Here is a 26817-nt window from a genome sequence, read left to right as displayed (position 1 = left end):
ACCACCAGTGTAGTTCTAACAAGTACTCAGCCAATCTGATGCAATTGGCCTGTGGACTGCTTTCTGAGAGGCTAAGGCCATCCACAGGGAGAGTATCAACCAGGAGATAAGCTTTACTTTCATTTAATTCTTCCTCTTCCTCCTTCCCTGCTCTCTCCTTCCTGTCCACCTCCTCCCTCTGTCCTCCTCCCCTTCCTATTTTTGCCCTTCATTTAGGAACCTCTTGTCATGACCCATTCAACCCATTGCCTTCAAAGTACTTGTCTGCAAATTGTAAATACAGTTCGGCAGTTAGAACACCAAAGAAAGGACTAACGAACTAGCTGCAATCTATATTTGATGGAATGGAATGGAGAATTATTTCATTCCAGTTCAGTGTTCAGTCAGCGTTTTTTGCACACTTACTCTGTGCCTGGCCTTGTTCCGGCTCCATTTATTTGTAGCTATAAGGAAACTAGATGGGGTTCCAGTGCTGTGTTGGAGCTGCCTGTACTGGCTTCTGAAAATGAATTGTTAAATTTTCGGGAAATTTTGCAAGCTGGTTGATGTCGTGTCATACCTTGGAATTCCCGCGGTGGTAGTATTTGTACCGGAGACATGGGCACAGGGTAGCAGGAGGGCTCTTCCGGGGAGAGCCTGTTGTTCAAGTCTTTGGCAGCACGCCACCACAAGATGCTTGCTTTCCAAAGCCTGACTTTCAAGTTGGGGATTTTGGTGACAGGTCTTTTTAGCCAAACGTCTCTGGGAAGGGGGCATTGGAGTTGAGACCTAAAACATGAGGAGCTGACAACAAACAAGGAGAAGTAGCATTTCAAGTAAGATGCCTGCTGGTACAGGGGCCTGAGGTGCCACCGAGGGTGGGGTGTTCCAGGAAGAGACAGTAGCTGTGATGAGCGGAAGGGACAGATGTGCGGGGAGAGCCAGTGCCTTACAGGCATTGTGAGGACTCGGGAGCTTTTCCTGAGGAGCAGTGGGAGATAATTTCAGGCTTTTAAGCAGGTAAGTAACATAATCCATTTCACATTTTGAAAAGAGCACTCTGGTTGCTATATAGTGAGCCGTGGAGGTGGGTGGGACGAGGGTAGAAGAAGTTTATGGTAAGACTTTAATCTCACGTTGCCATATCCTACTCCTGTGAGAAGAGATTTTTAGAATTCTGGAAAATCATTTTTAGAAAGATAAACTACACAAAATTTAAATTTCTGCATAGAAAAAAACAAAACAAAACAAAAAATCAACTGTAAGTAAGGATGAAAGCCAAACGTTTATCTTTCAGGGGTCGCAAATAAGCCCAAATTGCACTGTCCCAGTGACGCAGTGATTTTGTTGTCTTTTCAAATACCTGGCCTGCTACGTGCAAACCCAGTGAATCAATGCATGAGATTGTATGCAGCACTTCTCAAGTTAATGGGAATGAAAACATCCATTTCGTGTTTTCATAGATGATTTCTAATAAGCAATATTTTTTTAAAAGATTTTATTTATTTGAATGAGAGAGAGAGAGGGAGAGAGAGAGCATAAGCACAGGGGAGGGGCCGAGGGAGAAGCAGGCTCCCCGCTGAGCAGGGAGCCGATGGGGGGACTTGATCCCAGGACCCCAGAATCATGACCTGAGCCAACAAAGGCAGACGCTTAACTGACTGAGCCACCCAGGCACCCCACTAATAAGCAGCATACTTATTGAGAAATCATACATGTATGTTGTCAAAGATAAAGCCAGTCAGGAGCTAAAAAGTGATGAGGACATATTTTGGTAATAACTTGCAATAAGGACAAAGAGCCCAAGGCGAACTGAATTCGACGTTGGTTTGCACAGGGGCGACTGACACTTTACATGGAGAATTTGGGGGTGGGACGGTACAGTAAGGGAACTGAAAAATTGCAGAATGTGGAAAGGAGGAGTTCGGCCCCTGGGAAACTCAAGACAAAGGTCCTATCTCCAGGTGTTGATGGGAACAAACAATAAATCTGGTGTGGGGGCAGACTTGAGTTGCACATGCTGGCACATGAAGGGGGGCTGAGGGTCACCCTGGGGATCTGGCCTTCAGCTGTTGGAAACTGGGCAAGTGTTTGTTCTGGTCTTTCATAGACCACAGTTGCAGCCTGGGTGAGAAGAGGTTAGAGCAGTCTGGCTGCGATTGGTCAAGGGGAGGGCCTTTGTCAGTGTTTTGTGGGTCATAAATTGGCTTGTGTTTATTGTATCTTCAGTGATTTGACTTCCATGTGATTTTTACTAAATCACAATACTAAAAACACAAAAACTACAAATTTGAATTAAAATTCCACTAATATTTTACCTGACATAACAAATATTTTATTTTTAATTTTTTAAAAGATTTATTTAAGAGAGCACAAGCTGGGAGAGGGGCAGAGAGAGAGAAGTGTACTCCCCACTGAGTGTGGAGCCTGATGCAGGGTTTGATCTCACGACCCTGAGATCATGATCTGAACCAAAATCAAGAGTTAGATGCTTAACCAATTGAGCCACCCGGGCACCCCAAAAATACAAATATTTTAATGAAGCTCTTTCACAATCTACAACTATACGTATGTATGTACATGTATATACAATTTACCCAAATATGACCACAATTCATATACTTTCTAAAATTGAGATATAGTTGACACATAGATGCTAGTTTCAGGTGTACAACATAATGACTGGATATATGTGTATATTATGAAATGATCACCAGTGTAGTTAATATCCATCACAAATTTTTCTTGTGATGAGAATTAAGATTTATTCTCTCAGCTACTTTCTAATATACAATACAGTGTTATTAATTATAGTCACCATGCTGTACATTATATCCCTAGGAATAATTTTATAACTAGAAAAAAAATTTATAACTGGAAGTTTGTACCTTTTGACACCCTTCACCCATTTTGCCATCACATACCTCTTCATTAAACCCCCTGCTTCTGGCAACCACCAATCTGTTCTCCATATCTGTGAGGTTTTTTTTTTTTCCAGATTCTACACAGAAGTGATATCATACGGTGTTTGTTTTTTTCTGTCTGACTTATTTAACATAATGCCCTCAGGGTTATCCATGCTGCCACAAGTGCCAGGATTTCTTCTTTTGGTTGTTTTTTTTTGTTTTGTTTTGTTTTGTTTTAGATTCTATTTATTTACTCATGAGAGACACACACATACACAGAGGCAGAGACATAGGTAGGAGAAGCAGTCTCCCTGCGGGGAGCCTGATGTGGGATTCAATCCCTTGATCCAGGATCATGCGCTGAGCCAAAGGCAGATGCTCAACTGCTGAGCCACCCAGGTGTCCCAAGGATTACTTCTTTTTTTATGGCTAAATAATAATCTACTATATGTACCATATTCTCTATCCATTGTCTATCAATTGACACATGTTACTTCCAGGTCCTGGCTATTGTAAACAATACTGCAGTGTATGTGGGAGTGCACATTTTTTCTTCACATTTGTGTTTTCAGTTCTTTCAGATAAATTCCCTGAAGTGTAATTGCTGGATCACAGCATACTTCTATTTTTCATGTTTTGAGGAACTTCCATACTGTTTTTTTTTTTTTTATAGTGGCTGTCCCAATTTATATTCCCACCAAAGTAAGCAAGTGTTCTGTTTTTTCCACATCTTTACCAACCCCTCATACTTTGTCTTTTTGATAATAGCCATCCCGACAGGGGTGAGGTGATAGATGATAGCTCATTGAAATTTTGATTTGCATTTCCCTGACGATGAGTGATATTTAGCACCATTTTGTGTACCTATTGGCCAACTGTATGTTGTCTTTGGAAAATACCTGTTCAGATCATCTTCCCAGTTTTTAATGAGATTGTTGAGGGTTTTTGTTGTTGTTGTTGTTGTTATTGTTAGTGAGTTGTATGAATTCTTTATATATTTTGAATATTAACCCTTTATCAGATATATGATTTGAAAATATTTTCTCCCATTCTGTCGGTTATCTTTTCATTTTGTTGATGGTTTTCCTTTTCTATGTAGAATCTTTTTAGTTTGTATACCCACTTGCTTATCTTTGCTCTTGTTTCCTTTACTCCTGTATCAAATCCAAAGAAATCATCGCTCAGTCTGCTTCTGGTTTCTTCTAGGAATTTTATGATTAGAGGTCTTAATGTTGAAGTCTTTTATCAATTTTGAGTTGATTTTTGTGTATGATTTAAGGTAGCAGTGCAGTTTCATCCTTTTGCATGTAGCTGTCCAATTTCCCCAACGCCATTTAATGAAGAGATTCTCCTTTCTCCATCGTATATCCTTGGCTCCTTTGCTGTAAATTAATTGACCACATATACATGGGTTTGTTTTGAGTTCTTGGTTCATTTCTATTGATCTATGTTTTTGTTTTCATGCCAGTACCATACTGCCTTGATTGCTATAGCTTTGTAATATAGTTTGAAATCAGCAATTCTGATAATGCTTTCAGCTTTGCTTTTCTCTCTTGAGATTGGTTTGGCTATTTGGGGGTCTTTTATGGTTCCATACAAGTTTTAGGATTGTTTGTTCTATTTCTGTGAAAAAAGTTCCATTTGAAAAATTTTTTAAAGATTTTATTTATTTGACAGAGGGAGAGCATAAGCAAGTAGGGAGTGGCAGGCAGAGGGAGAGGGAGAAGCAGGCTCCCTGCTCAGCAATGTGGGGCTTGTCCCCAGGACCCTGGGATCGTGACCTGAGCCGAATGAAGGCAGACACTTAACCAACTGAGGCACCCCAGCACCCCCATTTGAATTTTTATAGGGATTACACTGAATCTGTAGATTACTTTGGGTAGATTGGACGTTTAAAAATATTAATTTTTCCATGAGCTTAGAATATCTATCCATTTATTTATAATTTCTATTTCTTTCATCAATGTCTCATAGTTTATATTTTATAGATCTTTCACCTCCTTGGTTAAATTTATTCCTAGTATTTTTTGATGCAATTATTAATGGGATTATTCTCCTAATTTTTCTTAAAGTTTGTTAGTAGTATATAGAAGCACAACATATTTTTTTCACAACATATTTTTGTATATTGATTTTATATCCTGCAACTTGACTGAATTCATTTATTCTAACAATTTTGGGTGGCATCTTTAGCGTTTTCTGTATAACATATTGTGTTTCTTTTTTAAAAAAATATTTTTATTTATTTATTCATGAGAGGCACACACACAGAGAGAGAGAGAGAGGCAGAGACAGAGGCAGAGGGAGAAGCAGGCTCCACGCAGGGAGCCCGATGTGAGAGTCAATCCCAGGTCTCCAGGATCACACCCTGGGCTGAAAGTAGCGCTAAACCGCTGAGCCACTGGGGCTGTCCATGTATCATGTTTCTTTCTTTCTTTCTTTTTTTTTTTCTGAAGATCAAATTAGCTTTATTGAACAAGTCATGAATTGGGCAGTATCCCATTTAGCAAATAGAAAGGAGCTCCTTTGAGCTGTAGAAAAGAGAGAGTTTTATTTATTTTATTTTTGTATATTTTTTATTTATTATTTTTTTAAATTTTTTTTTTACAACACATATCGTGTTTCTTGAAAGAGTGACAGTTTTGCATCTTCCTTTTGTAGTTTAATGCCTGTTATTTCTTTTTCTTGCTTCATTGGCCTGCCTAGGATTTCTAATACTGGGTTGAATAAAAGTGCAGAGAGTTGTTATGCTTGTCGTATTCCTGATCTAAAAAGCTTTTCCCCATTGAGTATAATGTTAATTGTAGGCTTGTCACAAACGGGCTTTAGTATGTTGAAGTATGTTTCCTCTATACCCACTTTGTTGAGAGTTAATCATAAATGTTGAATTTTGTCAAATGCTTTTTCTATATCTTTTGAGATAATCAGGATTTTTAAGATCTTATTTATGTATTTATTAGAGAGGCAGAGGGGCAGGCAGAGGGAGAGAGAGAAGCAGGTTCTGTGCAGAGAGCCTGTTATGGGGCTCGATCCCAGGACCCCACTGAGCCAACCAGGCACCCCGATAATCAGGATTTTTGTTCATTATTTAAAATGTAGCATATTGCATTATAGTATAGTATATTTGTAGTTTTTGTGGATGTTAAATCATCTCTGCATCCCTAGAATAAATCCCACTTGATTGTAATGTAGGATCTTTTTAACGTATTATTAAATTTGGCTTGTTAATATTTTGTTGAGGATTTTTGCATCTATGTCCAACAGAAGTATTGGCCTATTGTTTTCTTTTCTTGTGACATCCTTTCTGGTTTTTGTGTCATGGAAATGCTGGCCTTGTAAAATGAATTTAGAAGTGTTCCCTCTTCTGTGTTTTGGAGAAATTTAAGCAGGATTGATAGTAATTCTTTAAATGTTTGGTGGAATTCACCAGTGAAACTATTTGGTCCTGGGCTTTGGTTTGTTGGGCAGTTTTTGATTACTGATTCAGTCTCCTAACTAGTAATTGGTCTGTTCAGATTTTCTGTTTCTCGATGATTCAGTCTTGGTAGATTGTATGTTTCTAGGAATGTATCCATTTCTTCTAGATTGTCCAAGTTGTTGGCATATAATTGGTTCATAGTAGTCTCTTATGATCTTTTGTGTATCAGTTGTAACATTTCCTCTTTCATTTCTGACTTGAGTCCTCTCTCTTCTTTCCTTGGTGAGTTTAGCTAAAGGTTTGTCAGTGTTTGTTTTAAATAGATCTTAGTTTTATTGATCTTTTCTCTTGTCTTTTTAGTCTCTATTTCATTTATTTCCACTTTGATCTTTGTTATTTCCTTCATTCTACTAACTTGAGCCTTGGTTTGTTCTTTTTTTGTTCCCTGAGGTATAAAGTTAAATTTTTTAGTTGAGACCTTTCTTGTTTCTTGATGTAGGCATTTATCATTATTAACTCTTCTCTTAGAACTGCTCTTACTGTATCCATAAGTTGGTATGTTGTATTTCCATTTTCATTTGTCTCAAGGTATTTTTTGATTTCTCCTTTGATCTCTTCTTTGACCCGTTGGCTGTTCAGTAGTGTGTTGTTTAATCTCAACATGTTTGTGAATTTTCCAATTTCCTTCTTGCTATTAATTTCTAGTTTCATCCTATTTGGGTTGGAAAAGGTTGCTTGATAGGATTTCAATCATCTTAAATTTATTAAGACTTTTTTGTGGCCTAACGTATTATCTATCTGGGCGAATATTCCATGTATGCTTGAGAAAAATATGTATTCTGTTGCCTTTGGGTGAAATCTTCTGTATATATGTTAAGTTCATCTAGTCTAACATGTCGTTTAAGGCCAATATTTCCTTATTGATTTTCTGTCTGGACAATCTATCCATCATTGAAAGTGTGGTATTAGAGTCTCCTACTATATTGTATTGCTGTCTGGTTCTTCCTTTGCTCTGTTAATACTTGCCTTGTATATCTAGGTGCTCCTATGTTGAATGGGTAAATATTTATATACATTATATCCTTTTCTTGTTTTGTTCTCTTTATCATTAGGTAATTATGTTCTTAGTCTCTTATCATGGTCTTTGTCTTAAAGTCTATTTTGCCTGATAAAATATAGGTACCACAGCTTTGTTTCTGTGTTCATGGAATATCTTTTTTCATCCTTTCATTTTGAGTCTATGTGTGTCTTTACATCTGAAGTGAGTTTCTTGGAGACAACATACAGATGGGTCCCCTTTTCTTATCCATGCATTTGAAGTAATTGTTGATGTGGATGCACTTACTACCATTTTGTTCACTGTTTTCTGGTTTTGTTCCTTCTTATTCTTCTCTTGCTTTCTTTTTGTGATTTGATAATTTTCTGTACTGGTAGGCTTGGATTCTTTATCTTTTGTGTATCTACTCTAGGTTATTGCTGTATGGCTTTATAAGGCTAAGACTTCTTACAGATATAGAGTTAGTAGAAGGAAGGAAATAGTAAAGATCCAAGTGGAAATAGATGAAATAGATTAAAAAGACAAGAGAAAAGATCAATGAAACTAAGAGTTCAAGTTGATAACAATTTAAGTTTGAATTCATTCATAGTCTATACGTTTTTTACTCTCCTCCACGTTCTGTTTTTGATGTCACAGTGAACATCTTTTTATCTTGAGTGTCCATTAACAAAGTGTAGCTACTTTTACTACTTTTGGAGTGGGGCGGAGGGAAAGAGTGAAGCTGGTGTCTGCTGGTCTCCAGCTCTGGAAAGCACTGTTAGTCCCCAAATGTTTGTTGAAGTAGAAGCCTGCCCCTCAGGCCACAGCTGGAAGAGAAATGAATTAGGTGTCTTTCACAGAAAGACTGGGGTTGTGGTAGTCTGCTGTGTTGCACTGTGCCCTGGGTGGGCACAGAGGGCAGATAGCCAGTTTAGAACTGTTGCTGTTGGTTGCAGTCCTATGGCACCCATGAATATAAGACAACCAGGACCAGGTGATCTGGGGGTGCCCCCTGGCTGGCAGCCACCAAAACTGGGGCAGACGTATGTGTTTAAGTTCCTTTCTAGGAGAGAGTGGTGACCTGTAGTGAGCCAGAGGGAGATGAAGATTAACAACCACCCCTGAAGTGTCTGGAGAAGATTACAATTGGTCCCTACCTGTGTATTTAGTTAGAAGCCTGCCCTCAGGCTGCAGCTATGAAAATAAGCTAACAGCCCACTAATAGCCCTCTTTTCCAGAGAGATGGCGTTTGGGGCTGCTGGCTCTTCATTGCATGTCCTGTGTAGCTGGTTAGGAATTCTGTTTCATGATAAATACCCACTATTTGCTTCAACGTGGATGGAACTGGAGCGTATTATGCTGAGTGAAATAAGTCAATCGGAGAAGGACAAACATTATATGGTCTCATTCATTTGGGGAATATAAAAAATAGTGAAAGGGAATAAAGGGGAAAGGAGAAAAAAATGAGTGGGAAATATCAGAAAGAGAGACAGAACATGGAGACTCCTAACTCTGGGAAACGAACTAGGGGTGGTAGAAAGGGAGGTGGGCGGGGGGTGGGGGTGACTGGGTGACAGGCACTGAGGGGGGGCACTTGATGAGATGAGCACTGGGTGTTATTAATATGTTGGCAAATTGAACACCAATAAAAAATAAATTAAAAAAAAAAAAAGGAATTCTGTTTCATCTGCTCTGCTAGCCATCAGAGCCAGGAGGTAACCTCAGGCAGTAGCCACAAAAACTAGGGCACCAGACATGCACACGGGTTCCTTCCTTAGAGATACCAGATATCTGGAGCAAGGCTGAGGGAGCATGTAAAGTTGACACCTGCTGGCCTCCATCTACGGAGAGTATTTCAGTAGATTCCTACTTACGTGTTCAAGTAGATGCTTGCCTATCAGGGTGATGCTTCAAGATACAGCCTCTTTCACAGAAGGAGTGGATGTGTTTCACTAGGCTGCCTCTGCACGAGGCCTGGGGTGGGGGGAGGGGTGAAGGTATTGGGGGCATGGGGTGGGGGGCAGTGGATGGCCAGGTGAGTTCATGTGAGCCGTTTAAGAACTCGGTTTTCTGTGGCTGTGTGGGTCTCATGGATACAGACCCATTGGCTTTCAAACTAGTTGTGGGGGCTCATCTCTCAGGTGCGTGTCTTAGACGTTGGTGTGTTAGATGTGGGATTTAAACCTGTAGCTCCTTGCGGGGAAGCTTGGAGTTCTAAATTTCCTCCTGATTGTGTTGGCTGCACCAGGAGTAGGGTTTATGGTAAGATTGTGTCTCAGCCTCTCCTACTGTTGTGACGTTGGTTTTTTTCTTTTTTGCCCTTTGTGTAAGGATTGCTCAGCTAGTTTTTTGGATTTCTTTCAAAGGGAATTGTTTCATACATAGCTGTAGATTCAGTCTATCCATGAAAGTTTAGGATCCTTCTATGTTGCCATCTTGAAAAGGAACTTTCATATACTTTTTATAGCCTGCTTTTTGCATGCAACAGTATGTTGCAGACATTTTTCATATCAATAAAAGTCAGGTTTTCTATTCATGCTAAAAAAAAATATCCTCATGTATACTTCCAAAGTAACTTTTCAATTACTTTTTCAGTTCTGTATTGTTAAAAATGTCTGGACTATGTGATTTTTTTTTAAATCATAAATACCTGTAATGAGCATCCTTGCACTTATATTTTTATCCAACTATATCTCTTTAGGATAAATTCCTAGAAATTGGATTGGTAGGTAGGTCAAGGGGTCTGCTCATTTTCCATTTTGGTGCATTGTGCCAACACTCTTTGAGAAGGCTGTACAAACGAGTAAGGACCTGCTGCTTCACATATTTGTCAACCAGTTTTGTTAATCTTCATTGTATTTGCGAATCTCACTGGCAATAAATACCTCTATATCATTGTAATTAGTCTTTCTTTGGTGAGGAATGAAACTGAATGATTTTTTTCACATTGTAATTGTCTATTTTATCTTTTGTAGCTTGTCCTTTCAGGGTCCTTCCCATTTTTTCAATGTAGTCTTTACAACATTGATTTGTGAAAACCCTTCATATGTATAAAGGATTTCAACCATTTTTCTGACATAATGAAAACATTCCCCCTAATTTTCCATTTGTCTTTCATTCTTGTTTCTGTTCTCCTTGTTCAGTACAGAAACTAAGTTCATAGACACTTCCATGTTTTCTTTACAACTTCTGCGGTCTGGGATCAGGATTATGAAAATACAGGTCTCTCTTCCAGTCCTTTGTGGCCTTCTCTTTTTTGGGGGGGTGGAGGGGGAAGAGGACATATAAGCATTTTTTGAAGTATAAAATACAAAAGCATACACATCCTGGGCAGCCCGGGTGGTTCAGTGGTTTAGCACCGCTTTCAGCCCAGGGCGTGGTCCTGGAGACCTGGGATTGAGTCCCACATCAAGTCCCACATTGGGCTCCCTGCATGGAGCCTGCTTCTCCCTCTGCCTGTGTCTCTGCCTCTCTCTCTCTCTCTGTCTCTCATTAATAAATAAATAAAATCTTAAAAAAAAAACAAAAAACAAAAGCATACAAATCCTAAGTGTACAACGTCATCAGCATTCATGAAGTGAATGCATCCCAGATTCTGATCCAGAAACCCTTGACCCGTCCTCTTTCAGGCCACTGGGACACTGCAGTAGAAGGCCTAATTTGATGTCCTAATTGGTGGGCCAGTGGTCCCTACACACTTGATTTAATAACCCATTTTTCACTCCTGGGTTAGAAATGTCTGTTTGCTTACATTTCCACAATTACTTGGTCTGTTTCTAGCCTTGCTATTTTAATCCATTGATCTGTCTGGTTTCATCATTTTCCTATTCTTCTCGTTAGTTGAATGATATTTATAGTACATTTTTAACACTGGCTGCCTAAGCCCCACCTCATGATTCTTCTCAGATAAGCCTGAGAGCCTCCCTTGTCTGTCTGCCCAAATCCCATTAAGGTTTTAATAATTCATTACATATATCTGTTAATTTGGGGAAAAGTGACTTTTTTTTTTATTAGTACTACCTCAAGAGCAGAATTTGTCTCCACTTGTTCAGTGTTCTGAGCTCCTTGCTGACATTTTGCTGTTTTCTTCCAAAAGACCCTGCATATCTTGTTAAGTTTATTTGTAGGCATTTTAAGGCTTTTCACTATTGTTGTGAATAGATTCTTTTCTTTCATTATAAATTCTAGTCTCACGGTCTGAGCAAGTTGTATTTGGAAAGGCTAGTGGTCACTTCTGGACCTTTTGGCTAAGATCAAGTGTGGAAAGGCTAGTGAATGGCTGTTCATTTGCCGAACCCATTCCTCTTTCTTGATTGTTTTTTCAAGAAAAACCTTTGGAGTTTTTCAGGTTATCATCACACCTGTCTTGTGATTTCAATCCATCCCTCCAGGTGGAATGCTTCCAGTCAATATTTTAATGTGCTTAAGATTCCATAGTTTACAAATGGTAAATGTAGCCCCATTGACTTTCCTTCCTCCTCTACTTAAACCGGATGCCTTCCCCTCACTATTCTCCTTTCCTTCCCCCTCCTCACCCTCCCACCTCCTGACCCCCCCAACCCTGGCTGCAGCCATCCCTCCTCCATCAAGGTGATTCTTGATAGCATCTCTGATGATCCCCATGCTTCTAAATCTAAACCTTGTTTTAATCTCCCATGTCACTTGACCTCCCCCTTACTGTAAGGACTGATGGTCTCTCAGGTCTGTCCTTCTGTCACCTTCCTGGGGCATTCATCACCTGGCATACTTGTGGGTTTCCTCCTGTATCTCTGGCTGTTCCTTGTCCATATCCTTGGGGTTTATCCCCCTCTCCTTTTTTTTTCTCTTGTTGGGGATTCTTAGTGCTCAATTTTAGACCCTCTTTATACATTAGTCTCCATAGGTGCTTTCACCCATTTTTATGATTTTAATTTACCAATCATATGCTCACAATTCCCACCTTTGTAGAAAGGACTAGGGCTTTCTTCTGAGCTCCAGATTCATGTATCTAATTGCCTCCTTGGCATTTCCATTCAAATGTCTCAAAATCATCATAAATTCAGCATGTTTAATATCGTGCTCAGGATATCTTTCCCCGAACCCACTCCTCTTCCACAGTCCCCATCAGTGAGTGGCATCCCTATCCACCCTGGGGTTGTCTTTCTCCACTCTCTTCTCCCTCCTCATCCTGTTTAACCCCCAACCATGCATGTTACCCCTGGTAAGTCCTGCATCATTCTCCTCTTCTCCTTTCTCACCACTGGCACCATTCTGGTTCAAATCACTCTCCCTTCTCACTGGGCTGCCGAAAGAACATCCTCACGACTTCTGCAAGCTCTTATTCTCCTGTGACTTTTCCTCCCCAGCCATGTAGATCTATATTGTTCTCATGCTTATAATCCTTATTGTCTTGCCCTTCCCTTTGTAGGTGAAGACTCAAATCCCCAACTTGGTTTACAGGGCTCCACCAATGAGGCTCCCACCTTGTGCTCTTACCTGTTTACCCAGCCATCAACAGCCTGGTTCTTGCGGTTGAATAGCCCAGCTACTTCCTTCTGGGATTCTCTCACTTGCTCTCCTCTCGGACTGGAAATCCTTTCTCCTTCCACCCTATTTCCATCTCCAGTTAGCTATGATTAGTTTTCAGCTCAGGGAAGTCCCGCTAATGCCTTAAACTAAGTCTAGTCTCCTTGCTGTGAGCTCTTGTGCCACCTTGAAATTTTCCTTCATATTGAGTATCAGATTGTAATGGTTGATTTGTTTACTGAGCTATTCAAAATCTATCTTTTCAGTACTTGAAGCCCTGTGAGGGCAAGGATATATGGGCATGTTTTTATAATTTTTGTATTTCTCTTTCTCTGGTGCCTGGCAATGTAATGGGCATCAAAACATTTTGTGAATACTTTTTTTTTTCTACACAGAAAATGAATTTATTTTTTGTTTAATTAACTCTACCCCCAATTTGAGTTTTGAATTCATGACACCGTTATCAAGAGTCACACACTCCTCTGAGCCAGCTAGGCATCCTGGAATTTATTTTTTGTATTGGTTTCGCATCCAACTATTTTACCAAAATAGCTTGAGTCAGTTTGAGTCCTTGGAAAAGCAGATGCTAACAATTGTACATGCAACAGATTAGTTGGGAAACACCTGGCAGGATAAATGAGCCAGGGAGTAGGTGTGAGAAGTGAAAACCTTCAAGCTACGGTACAAGTGACAGCAGTGAGGGCCCATTTAGCCAGAGTGTTTTACTTTGTTAGTGAACCACTAGGTTTTATCTACCATATTTTATTTATAATTTTTGAATCAACACTCACACGTGAGGGATACCTGGGTGGCTCAGGTCGTGATCCCAGGTCCTGGGATTGAGTCCTATATCTGGCTCCCCACAGGGAGCCTGCTTCTCCCCCTTTCTCTGTGTGTCTCTCATGAATAAATAAATCTTAAAAAAAACCCCCAAAAGCCCCCATTCACACATGAGAGGGCAGTTGGGCTGTGTCTCTGCCTCTTTCTCTCTCTCTGGGTCTCTCATGAATAAATAAATAAAATCTTAAAAAAAAAAAAAAAATTGAAAGCTTTTCTTTCCCTGGATTCTTCGTTGAAGATTCAAAACAACTTATCTATGAAAGTGAATCCTGGCACTTTTGAGGACTAGTTTTTTGGCCACCAGATTTTTCTGGTGTTTTGTTTCTCTTGGTTTTTTATCTTCTCTTGAGTAAATGTCAGGAAACATTTTTTATTGAATATTTATTCAAATTTATTAGCAAAGAACTCTGGGGAGTATTCTCTACAGTTCATCTCCTTTGTGTTAGTGATTATTTCCTCTTTTATATTCTTAATTTCATACGTTTGCATATTTCCACTATAACTCATAATTTATTAAGTCCATTTGTTTCTGACTTGAAATTCATTTAGGCTTGTTTTTATTAATGTTTTACACTCAGGTACTTCTTGAGTTAGAAATATAGTTCATGGTTTTTCATTAACAAGGCTCCTTATCATTTTTAGTTATTTTTTTAAAGATCTTATTTGAGAGAGCAAGCACTAGTGAGGGGAGGGGCGGAGGCAGAGGGAGAAGCAGGCTTCCCTGGGTGGGAGCTTGCTGTGGGGCTCCCATCCCAGGACCAAGATTATGACCTGAGCTGAAGGGAGATGCTTAACTGACTGAACTACCCAGGTGCCCCTAGATATTTTTCTAAGTATCAAAATATGGTTATGCAATTCTAAATACAGTAATGTATAACTGAGAAAGTAAAAATCACCAGAACTAACTACTATATATGTCTTACTAGTTTGGGGTATATTCTTCTGGATGCTTTCCTATGTATACATTTGTCTCTCTGGGTGTCTATGTACTGGTACTATTTGTGTATTATATAGATGCATGTATATATGTAGGTACACATATTTTCATGAATATGTGCATTATCTCTCTACATCTATTGGTATCCACATTAGAGTCACCTGTGGAGACAGAGGGGCCTCCCCCCAACCCTGCCACCTGCATAGTTGCATCGTTAAGTCAGGATTGATGATTCATGCACACATCACCAGGGTATGAACAGGTTTTTTTTTTACTTGATTACATAGTTGAGGTCCCTCGGAGAGCAGGCTGCCCTCTCAGGTAGATCCTAATTGACCTTGAGAGGGCAAGGCAAGGAGACTGGCTGGGGTTTTTATTGTGGCTAGGGGGGAGGGTTCCCACACTAGGGCAGGCGCTGGTTGGTTTGGATCTTTTGTTGGCACGCAGGCGTTCTCACCAGTTTGTTCAGAAATTGGGGCAGAAGAGGAGGGAAGGGTGAGGCTTAAGGGCTGGCACAGTCATCAAATGGAGTCTGACTCCTCTTTACACTATAAATGTACATCTGTGTGAGTATATATGTAGCTAGGCCTGTATATAAACACACCTACAGAAACTATCCGTCTATCCACACCTATCTACATATAGATCTACATACTGCAACTGCCTTTACATTAATAATCTGTTTATGTTAGTACCTGTAGATGAACCTCATTCTTTCAAGTAAATGCATAGATTTCCATTGCATGGATGTGCCATTAGATAACCATTATTTTGTTGATGAATGCATCATTTCTGTGTTCTTTTGGCTTTTACAAACAATGGGACACTGAATATCATGCACACCACACCTTTGCGTGTACGCAACTACATTCACCATTCAATAGCACTGAGTTCTTTCACGTTCTAGATGCTGTACAAATCAAGGTCCCACATTCTTTGAAGTTACATTCTAGTGGAGAATGGACAAGGGACAAGTGTTTTGCTAATATGTTAGTATAATGAATGCTATGGAAACATAGAAAACAGGGAAGGGAGATAGTGAAGGGGGTGGTTTGCTAGCTAGGGTGGTTAGGGAGGGCTCCCCACTGCAATAGGGCAGAGAGTTGTGGGAATGACTGTGGGATATGTCTGAGTGGAAAGCATTATACAAAATAATGCAACAGAAAAATCTGTTGGATAATTTTTAAATCAAAATACATGTTATCTTAAATTGTGATGGATCTTGTCAAATTGTCTTCTCTATTAAAAATATGCACTCCTTTATATAACATATTAACACTTTTTCTAAGATTTATTTTTAGAGAGAGAGGGAGTGAGTGAACATGAGGGGAAGGGCAGAGGGAGAGGTAGAGGATCCCAAGCAGACCCTAGGCAGAATGAGGAACCTGAGGCCAGGAGCAGAGTCCCATGTGGAGCTTGATCATTACCCTGAGATGACCTGAGCAGAAACTTAGGGTTGGGCACTTTAAGTGACAGCACCACCCAGGCTCTCACATTCTTACATAAGCATCTGTGTTCTTTCCTTCCTCGTCAAAAAGGATGGTAAACTTAAAAAAAAAACTTTTTCGATATGGTAGACAATAAATTTTATCTTAATTTGTACTTTATTAAGAAATTGAACATCGGGATCCCTGGGTGGCGCAGCGGTTTAGCGCCTGCCTTTGGCCCAGGGCGCGATCCTGGAGACCCGGGATCGAATCCCACATCGGGCTCCCGGTGCATGGAGCCTGCTTCTCCCTCTGCCTGTGTCTCTGCCTCTCTCTCTCTCTCTGTGTGACCATCATAAATACATTAAAAAAATTTTTTTTAAAAAGAAACTGAATATCTTTCATCTGTTTATTATACATTTATATATATTGGCAATTGCTTATTTATGTGATTAGCAAATTTCCTACAGGCCATTAGCCATTATTATACTACGTATTTTTCCATTGTTTGTGGTTTGTCTTTTGATTTTACGATCAAATTTTTTGGCATAAAAATTTAAACATTTTTATGTAGTCAACTTACCAAGCATTTTTACTTTAGTGTTTTGTGTCATGCTTACTGGCCTTCATCATTCATGCATCCATTATTTCTAAAAATAAGACAACACAAGTTCAAAGGCTTTCAGTGTTTCATCTTTAACTTCAAATTCTTTGATCTTTTCACCATTTATGCTTAAGGCCTGAGGTAAGAATTCAGCTTTAAAAAGCAACAAAACAATGCCTTGTGGGTTGTTCACAGGCCATTAATCATCCTTTTGTCTGGCTCCTCTCAATCGATTTACCATACTGCTGTTATAATAAACCCAATTTCTAAACTTGGATCTATTTAGGCACCAGTATCCTAATGCTAATGATTAGTTATTGCCACTCAGGCTAATAACTTCCCTCAGATTCTCTCACCTGTACATATTTTCAGAAATTCCTGATTTTTTAAAATATGTTCTTTCAAATTAACCTTAGAATCAATTCTCCCACCCCCAAAATTGACTCAAAAGTCCTACTGGGATTCTGACTGAGAATCCATTAGAATTACAGATTATTTTGAGTATACTTTCACATTTTTCTAAGAACTGAATATACTTACTCAATTTTATGTATTCTTTAATTTTCTACATTTTATACATTTGTTTATACCTATTTTATTTTTGTCCCTATCAGTTATGTCCCACACATTTTTCGTGGAGATGTTGCTGTTGTTTCTGGTTTGATACCCTTTTAGAACACATTCTAGGATTTCAGATTTTTTTTTAAGATTTGTTTTTAAGTACCCTCTATACCCAATGTGGGGCTCGAATTTATGACCCTAAGCTCAAAAGTCTCATGATCTATTGAATGAGGCAGTCAGGCACCCATAAGATTTTAAATCTTTTAAGGTTCATTTTATGCACCCAGAAAATGGTCTGTGTAAGTGAATACTCATTCCATGCGCAGTAGAATGTGTATTCTGCTGCCGGTGGGAAAGTTGTTCTGTAAATGTCAATTAGATCCTGTTGGCTGATGGCATATAAATTCTTCTATATCCCCAATTTTCTGTCTAGTAATCAATTATTGAGAGGGGTACTGAAGTCTTCAACTATATGTAGATTCATCTAGATCTTTCAGTTTTTACTGAATGTGTTTTGAAGCTTTTGGTAAACCTTTATAATTTTGTCTTGGTGGCTAAACCTTTCATCACTGTGTAATGTCCCTCTTTGTCCCTGGTTTGCTCAGCAGTTAAGCGTCTGCCTTCGGCTCAGAGCATGATCCTGGAGTCCCGGGATCAGGTCCCACATCGGGCTCCCTGCATGGAGCCTGCTTCTCCCTCTGCCTGTGTCTCTGCCTCTCTCTCTCTCTCTCTCTCTCGTGAATAAATAAAATATTAAAAAAAATAAAGTCCAAATTTAAAAAAAAGTAGAGATTAATAACAGATGGATCTTTTTGATATAGTGAATCAAAGAGGGGCCTGGGAATCTGCATTGTAACAAAGTTCTCAGGTGATTTTTATAACCTGGCAATAGAGTTCTTGACGCAAACAATAGAAACTGACTTTGGGTAACTTAGGCAGAAAGGAACTACTTAGAAGAATATCCCGTAACATCTACTGCATTGCTTGAGTCCTGCTATGAACACACACCCCCGCTCCCTGACAAAAAAAAAAAAAATGGGGCAGCAGTCACGCTTTCTGATCCTACATAGTAGAGTAATCATGTAACTTAAATTGAACCTATCATGTCTCACACTACCTAGGACTTTAAGTCTGTTGCAAAGGGTATAAGGTAAGGATAGAATTCATGCCTGGTGGTGGTGGGAATTGTAGTTTGAAAGGAGAAATGTTAGGATTGACATCTAGACACATGCTTAACTATGGTATGCTTTGATCATGGTTCAACTGCCTGGTCTCTTTTTGGTTCTTACCTCTTTTCCCATATCTGAGCCTAGTTTCCCAAATTCTTGTTGGGGGAAAATTGTAACTTATTTGATTTTGGGAAATAAATTAGAAAGTAATACCTCACCCTTGCTAGGCCAACTACACTGTAGTTAGAAGTTTATATCATGGGTTCTGTTTGCATAGCACTAGAGTTTGTGAGGGATCTACATGCAATTTTGGACAAGCAGTCAGGCCTTACTTTAGGCTCATTTGCAACAAAAGTTAGACTAGACCTGTTTATTTCTAGGTCTGACCAAATTGCAGTATTCTGACTGTAGAGAGCCTGGCTGTTCATGTAACCATTCTTGTGAGATTAGTTGACAACTACCAACTGCTTGGCTTTTTGCTAACTTGAGGCAGCCCTATGTTAACAGATGTAGGAGATGGGAGTGTCTGAACTAGCCAGTAAAAGAGCATGGTCTTGCCTAAAGGCTGTACATAAATTGGCAGAAATCTACTCAATGTGGAAAAATGGACATCAAACCAAATATTGATCATCATACATGAAGCATCATGAACATAGCTGTGTTATCTTTTCAGAGACCATTATATTTTATCTCCAAAAAAACCCATTTCTCTTAATTCATCCTGTCAGAACTGAAGGGAGACACGTTGATGTTCAGCTGTGGGAGTCATGCATAAAATGAGCATTAGAAGTTGAGCAAACTAAACTGGCATGAAAGTGTGGGAAAATCAGATCTCTTATTTCTCCAGATACTGGTTTGCTTTGCAGATATGAGGAGTGGGTACAGAGGCCTGACCTGGCCAGTACGTGTTAACGTCAGTCCTAACTCACAGGGTCACGCAAAACTCCTACGATAGCTGGGCCCAAGCAAATAATAGACCTAAGAGGTCAGGAATGCACAATTTGTGGAATGGCTGCAAAGGACATTCATTCCTGTATGTGGAGAGATGATTTCCCCTCTGACATAAAACTCCATTTAGAAGTGACTGGGGCATAGTAAATTGAGTCACTCCTTGTGACTTGCAGGTTCTTATGAGTGCATCATTCCTGGGTGCCCTGTGTCTTTTCTCATCGGTCTGTGTCATATGTGCCATTTCTGCATTTACTCTCCCCATTGAGACCAAAGGACGGGCCCTGCAGGTAAGTGATGCAGAAATCTCTTAAGTTTTCTCAACTTCCATCTTGTGACCAAAGGAAATGCACTTGGAGTATGGAAGTTCTTTGAAGCAGACAAGACATCCAGGTGTGTGCTAACACAATGCTACTTGTTCAACGCGTTCCAGTAAAAATACCTGGGTATCCAGTTTTTTTGCACGTAACTTTGAGCAGTACTGAAATAAAAGTGACCAAGGATTCACTCCAAATCTTTGCTAAGCCCTTGAAAGAGGGTATTTATAGTGTGATTTTTTTCTGAATGAGGTCTCTATTACACTAGAATTAACAAAGCTACCAATGGCATTGTCAGGTACACAAGGGTAAATGCTAGGGTCTGAATTCCTTACAAGTTTATTAAGAAGTCTATTACTAGTTTCTAATGCCAGACAGCTGAGGATGAATGAAGAAGGCTATCTTCTGCTTAAATGTACTGATCTACTAAATCACTTCTTATTCCAGCAAATTAAATGAAGACCTTTGACTAATGTCTACCAGCGAAGAAAAATAAATTTTATCTTTACAAAGAGCTGTGGGACATTTTTAAAAACTTGGTTTAATTTTTGTATACTACTTGGTAATTAAAAAGTTGATGGTGTATTTTTGAAAAATAAGGCACAAGAGAATGAGGTGGGTAAACTTTATATTGATATCTTTCTTGGGAGACTAGCTTTTTTCTTTCTTTCTTTGACATCAAATCTATTAACATTTCTTAAAGAAAACATACATATACTTGATATTTTCCCATGAGGCCTGTAGCAAAAGTTGGCCTAAAATTTGGTAGCTAAGGCATGAACTTGGGGTTGTATCATTAAGCCTTTCAAAACGAATTTAAAATTAAAATTGGCATTTCTTTACATTATGGCCTCTGTGTTGATGAAAATTATTTATAAAATATGCTTAAATTAGCACGAGTCTTGTATATAATCATGAAAAAACTGGGAATAAATGAGTCTTTCCCCAGACCTTGCTTTTATTATAATTGCATTGCTTTATGGGAGAATCTTTGATTCCCATGATAAAAAATTAAAGAGTGCACCAAGCTTTCCAACATCACACAATTACTTATCTGCCCTTTGTTGAGCACCTGTTTGCATGCAGGACATCAAATCTTTGCAAGCCACTCTACTAGGTTAGGTATGGTGTGGAAAGAAAACACCCAAGCCTTTTATGATTCGATGTACTCTTACTGCTATTCAGGCTTATTGTAGAAACCTCACCTCTAAAACTAGCAATCCTATAGCTTGTCTCACCTACTCCTCCCATCTGCACTTTGCAGTGGAAAAAGAACTCACTGCAACCAGAATTAAGTGTCCCTGTACTAGCAAACTGTGTGTGAGAGGGTTTATACGCCTGCTTCCATAGAGGTGCAAATCATTCCTATTTGAACCAGAGATAGTTTGCTAACTTTAAGCCATTTATATCTGTATAAGGCTAGACAGGAAATTTGTCACACACCTCTACCACCTTTTCAGCCTTAAAAAATGTAAAAAACATTTCTCTCAGCCAAATTTAACCTCTGGCCCTCTTTTACAGTCTAACAGGCCATAGTTTTGTTGAAACAAATTCCTAGGCCCAAAATGGAATAGCTCTTTCCCATAGGGCCATACGAGCAAACTGAAATCTGTGTATTAGAACACACACAAGAGCTAGCGGCTGGGCAGAGGGATCTCAAGCAGATTGCCTGTGGAGCCCTGATGCAGGGCTGGATCTTACCACCTGAGAGCATGACCTGAACTGAAATCAAGAGTCAGACGTTGGACAGCCCGGGTGGCTCAGAGGTTTAGCGCTGCCTTCAGCCCAGGGCGTGATCCTGGAGACCTGGGATTGAGTCCTGAGTCAGGCTCCCTGCATGGAGCCTGCGTCTCTGCCTCTTTCTCTCTCTCTCATGAATAAATAAAATCTTTCAAAAAACAAAACAAAACGTTTAACTGAGCTACCCTGGTGCCCCACCAAACTGAAGTAACTTTCAGGTCTCTGTAAATGTTCCACTTGGCTAGAAACTGTGTTCAGTGTGCCAATCACCAAGCCAACTCTGGCCTCTTATCCTATGAAAGCTTCCTGCCTTCTGCCCCAGCTTGCAGTTCTCTAGACTCTTGGGAATGGACATTGCCTGCCTCAATAAAATGTCAAGTAAGGGTTGAGTCACCTAAATTGTCATCTTTAGTCATTTTTAACTGGTTTTGGCAACAAGGACAAGAATCAGAAGCAGATTGCTAACAGCCTATGGAGCAGTAAGACACACAGGCAAGGAGCCTGCTGAATCCTCTGAGCTCACTGTTCCTCTCATCAAAACCAACGGCCATGGGTAAGTAATTCTAGGCATTGAGCTTTGCTCTCTTGTGTGCAACTCTCTGATCTAAACAAACTGTGTTTAAAAAAATGTATGTGTGTGTGTGAAAAAAATATTTCCTAGAAAGATACCACAACAATTATATTGGGAGTCTGCAAGGGGTGGCAGCAGTTAGGAACTCCCAAAGCCTTGAAGTACGTCCTTCACATAAACTGCTGGGAGACATGGGAAAATAAATGTGAGCAGTTCTAACCAATGGCACAACAAAATCGAAGTGGGCACAAGTTGGACTATTCAAAGCCATTGCTACTTGGAATCTTGGAGGCCAAAGCTGCACCACTGGTGGGCATGGGTGGAACACTTAAAACATTCCCAAGCCCTCTGGGGTATTAATTTAGCTCTGAGAGACCCAAGACTTAAATAAGATCAAGTTTCAAAGAACTGAGTCTTCTACCCTCCAGCATACCTACTTAATGTCCAAGAACTGTGATCCTGGAAGATCTACTGACAAGAAGTGCACTTAACAGGAAGGGTTCCCAAATCAACAGCCAGAAGAGGGCACCTATTTTAATTAGTATTTAGAAGTCTTCAAGAGGTTTCAAAATTCCAAAATAATTTCACTGATTCAGTGCAAAAGGCTAATAAAATTAGGTACAAGAGGTAGTTAAAAGAAGGCTGTAACATGATGGGCCACCTTCAACTCCCCTCTTCCTTCCTTTACATGAGTAATCAGTCTACTCATCCGTTATCTTAATTGCCTTTTACTCTGAAGAGGCCAGTTAGTGGCCTTAAAATTGTAACAGCTCCAAAGCAAGAAACCTAAGACAACAGCTGGGCTTCCCCTGTTGCACTCATCCTAGGGGGTCCATCATCAAAACAGTGGCCCACAGATTGGTGCCATCAAATGGGACGTGGGGGAAAATTGTCCTCAAAGTCTTTTTTTTTTTTTAAGATTTATTTATTTATTTATTCATGAGAGACACAGAGAGAGGGACAGAGACACAGGCAGAGGGAGATGCAGGCTCCTCGCAGGGAGCCCGATGTGGGACTCGATCCCGGATCCCGGAATCACGCCCTGAGACGAAGGCAGACACTCAACCGCTGAGCCACCCAGGCGTCCCTCAAAGGTTTTTATCAAATTTGAATTCCCCTATATCTACTCTGAAAGGAGGGACCTCGAGATTCCATCCACCAGGTTAGGGTTGATGGGACTCTAAGGGATTCTGTAAACTGCTACCAGTGATTCCTCAAACAGTCAAGGGAAAACTAAAATTAATGGAAAACTTTACCTATTTAAGTTTTTAAAAAATGAGTTTTAATATCAAAAGTAGACAGTTTTCTTACAGTAAAGAATCTACCCAGGTATAGGTAGGTTAAAGAATTTATGTCTTACAAAAATAATGACCATGCTTCATGGTGTCTTTAGCAGGTCTTCAAGTATTTAACCCAGTCTTCTCATTATTACAAGAACTAAAGTTTTAAAAAAAACTATGTAACTTTCTGTTATTTGCCTTTAAAGTCACTTCAGTTAAATGGGTATCTTTGACAAGATTTCCCCCAAATCAAATTCTAAACAAAGTCTTTTTGACTACTGGGCATTTCAAAAGATTTTTTTTTTTTATAAGGAATTAGAATAAAAGTTTAACTAATTAGTCTTGATGTTATAAACTGTTAAATGTTTCAGAAATCACCTTAAATTCCTAAAAACTTGACATATACTGGTATGTTATTACTCCTAATTCCCATTATCTTAAAATGTTTTATCACAGAAATAATTCCATTATAATGAATCATCATTCGACCTTTAATCAAATTTGTCTTTTGTCATGAAGGTTCCTTCTGGCATCTGGTCTTATGTAAACACCTGAGATTCAAAATCAAATTGACTATCTAAAGGTCTGCTTTTCTTCCTAAAGCATTTCCTCCCAGCACACCACAGCAAGAACTGTTCCTCCATTCCTTCTTCCCTCTCTGACCACCCTTTTTCTAATTGTTGTATCATGAAGATTTTAATGATTCTTTTGTCCACCTTTTTGCTTTGTTCTGGCTGGCAAGGAGGATACTATTACACAGCTCAGGCCATAACAAAGGAAGTAATGCAACCTCCAACTATTGGATTTGTTGTCAGGCTAGTGATTTGTAGTTCTCTATACTTGTCACAGACTTCCCCGATTTCCAGTGCCTCACTTTCTCTGAAACAAATTCACTGGATCAACAGTTCTAGGGAAGTAGACAATTAGCTGGAATACTTAAGCAGGTCAACTGGCTTAAAGAGCCCCCTCTATAAGATCACTCCTTGATTTCTAGTTGGTTTGGGACAGTGATGAGGGATAGAAGCAGAAAAATGTTCACCTTTAGCCCAAAAGGATGACCTATAACCTGCATAGTTTTGATAAGGATCAAATATGAACTGATTGCTACATTCTTAAAGGATCTTATGACTGCCTGTACATCTCACCAATAGTTAATTCTGAGCTAAATGATAAGCACCAGAGGAATCTTGTGAAAGTAGTTTTACAAGTAAAAAATCAGACATTTATGATCTAATACTGCCTGCACATGCCCTCCCCCTTGAGCACTAGGCCTATAACCAACCACCAGCTTCCTACAGCAAAAAGCCTTTTCTGTGCAAGGGTCCTGTTCCTGAGCTATAATAAAAGCACTATTTTGCATCAAAATAATCTCAAGAATTCTTTGACCATTTTGCTTGCCATCCCACATCAACAGGAACCTTGACTCTGGAGCACTCTGCAAACCATAGGCATTGTTTTGATAAGAATTAGTGCCTCTCTAATATGCTGTGTTCTTTGAGAAGTTTTAAATGCATGTGAGCAGCCACTTACTAGCTAATAGATAATCTATCTGAATAAAACAAGAGAATGCAAGAACATTTCCAGCCTCAAGAATACAAGCCTAGGGACACCGGGGTGGCTCAGGGTGTGATCCTGGGGTCAGGGATCGAGTCCCACATCGGGCTCTTTCCATGGAGCCTGCTTTTCCCTCTGCTTGTTTCTCATGAATAAATAAATAAAATCTTAAAAAAAAAAATACAAGCCTGACATCTTTTCTGAATACTACAGTGAGACCTGAAGAGCCAATGGTAATTGACAGTCATGTTATTTTTGATCAAACTTTTTGAATTGTCAAGAGGATGATCAAAAGTAGGGACAAAGAGCTACAGAAATAAATTTTTAGGTCCAAGATGGACTCTGTTCAGGCTATGTGCCTTAATACCTAACCAAAACTTCATGTCCATGTCGCCATAAATGTTCCACTTGGTCAGAAACACACTATATCCAGCCAGCCAATCCCCAAATGCCAAGCCAACTCTGGGCTCTGATACTTGTTCTTTATTCTTCATCCCATGAAAGCTTCCTGCCGCTTACTGCATTTTGCAGTTCCCTGGACCCTTGAGAATGGAGACTGCCTACACTTCAAAAAGTGTGCATTTGAATCCCCTAAATTTGTTTTCTTCAGTCATTTTTAAAAGTTTACAAACCCACCTTGGTATGGCTATTGAAAGTTGTAGGCCCAAATATTTTTGATGCAAAGATGTCTTGGCTACGGATATAAGGTTAACCAAACAACCCACCCCCCAATTGTAACTAAAATCCTGAAGCTGATGTTAGCAACAATTTATAATTAAACCCCCAAAATAGGGCAGCCCGGGTGGTTCCAGTGGTTTAGCCCAGGGCCTGGATTCTGGAGACCCGGGATCGAGTCCCACGTCCGGCTCTCTGCATGGGGCCTGCTTCTCCCTCTGCCTGCCTGCCTGTCTCTCTCTTTCTCTCCCTTTCTGTGTCTCTCATGAATAAATAAATAAAAATATTAAAAAAAAATAGTGATTGACAATCACAGTCAACAATGACAAGGCTGATGCTCAAGCACCTTCTCAAGAATTTCAGGAACTCTGGCCCTCCAGGCTTGAGGAACTTTACAATGTTGTTCACCAGCCTAGTACCCAGGTGCCCTGGAAGATACTAAGTTAGTCTACGGCACATTTTATTAACGTAATTTTAATTGAATACTAAATTCGAGAAATCCTTTGTAAACGCATGTGTATTGTTTATCTTCCTTACTAGTTTTAGTCATTAGTAGAAATGGAAGACAACAAATTTCAAGTCACTTACCTGTAACAACTTTCTTGGCTTCAAAGCCCACTACAAAAGAATACTGGTTGAGGTATTACAATCTAATATAACTGGAATCTCTGTATAAAGTATATTTTGCTTTCTGCAGGGGCTGAATTTGTTTGAAGCCAATAGTTTAAAAAAAAAAAAAATTTTTAAAGTAATCTCTACACCTAACATGGGGCTCGAATTCACGACCTTAAGTGTTTAATGCTTCACTGGACCCATGTACCCGAACCTAGTAGTTTCATATAAGAAAAGAAATTCTCTTTAAAAGCATAGTCTACAATGGTGAAAACTCATCCTGTAATATGAATGCTGAAACTTTTATTTTAGACTTTCTGTGTTTTGGGCTTTTATACCCTCATCAATAAATTTCTAAAGTCAATTAGAGAACCAATATTATTGTTAAAGCATGGTGCCTCATTCTTGTCTGTTGCCATTCTTTTTTCCTCTTAACACCATGATTTTCTTTGGAGAAATGCCTCTTCTCAGGTCCATATATTCCCATCCCAAGGGTGAGAAGTGCTTAACCCTCATTGATCTATATATTCTATCCCCTCTGCCAAAACCCGATAATGTGGTTTTAATCATTAGCAATGAAAAGAATCCAGATGAATTTTCTAGCACATTTGTCTTAGGTTTAAAGGCATTAGAAAACACAAAGAATTCACATAAGTATTCTGATACATGGCAGAGGATATTAAAGTATTAAAGTATACTTTCTTCTCCATCTACATTAGAAAATATGGGAAAGAGAAT

The 26817-nt window shown here is 39.4% G+C and overlaps 1 protein-coding gene across 3 annotated transcripts in view; it reads left to right on the top strand.

The window, feature by feature from the left end:
- The window catches only part of SVOPL (SVOP like), a 102632-nt gene that overhangs the window by 59310 nt on the left and 16505 nt on the right, over positions 1-26817 (top strand). For 2 of the 3 annotated variants that reach the window (XR_005987319.1, XR_005987318.1), the window contains exons 16-18: positions 19507-19620; positions 20095-20262; positions 21827-21940. Coding sequence is in view for 1 of the 3 variants with exons in the window: in XM_041752153.1 (XP_041608087.1) it covers positions 19507-19620; positions 20095-20106 (126 nt within the window). In the remaining 2 variants the exon portion in view is untranslated. Of the gene's footprint in view, positions 1-19506; positions 19621-20094; positions 20598-21826; positions 21941-26817 lie in introns of those variants that run through there. The other variant, XM_041752153.1, reaches the window with a different exon arrangement.

Source organism: Vulpes lagopus, chromosome 4 (genome assembly GCF_018345385.1).
Source record: "Vulpes lagopus strain Blue_001 chromosome 4, ASM1834538v1, whole genome shotgun sequence".
Classification (NCBI taxonomy): domain Eukaryota; kingdom Metazoa; phylum Chordata; class Mammalia; order Carnivora; family Canidae; genus Vulpes; species Vulpes lagopus.
Note: the sequence above shows the minus strand (reverse complement) of the source record. Positions and strands in the feature narration are given on the sequence as shown.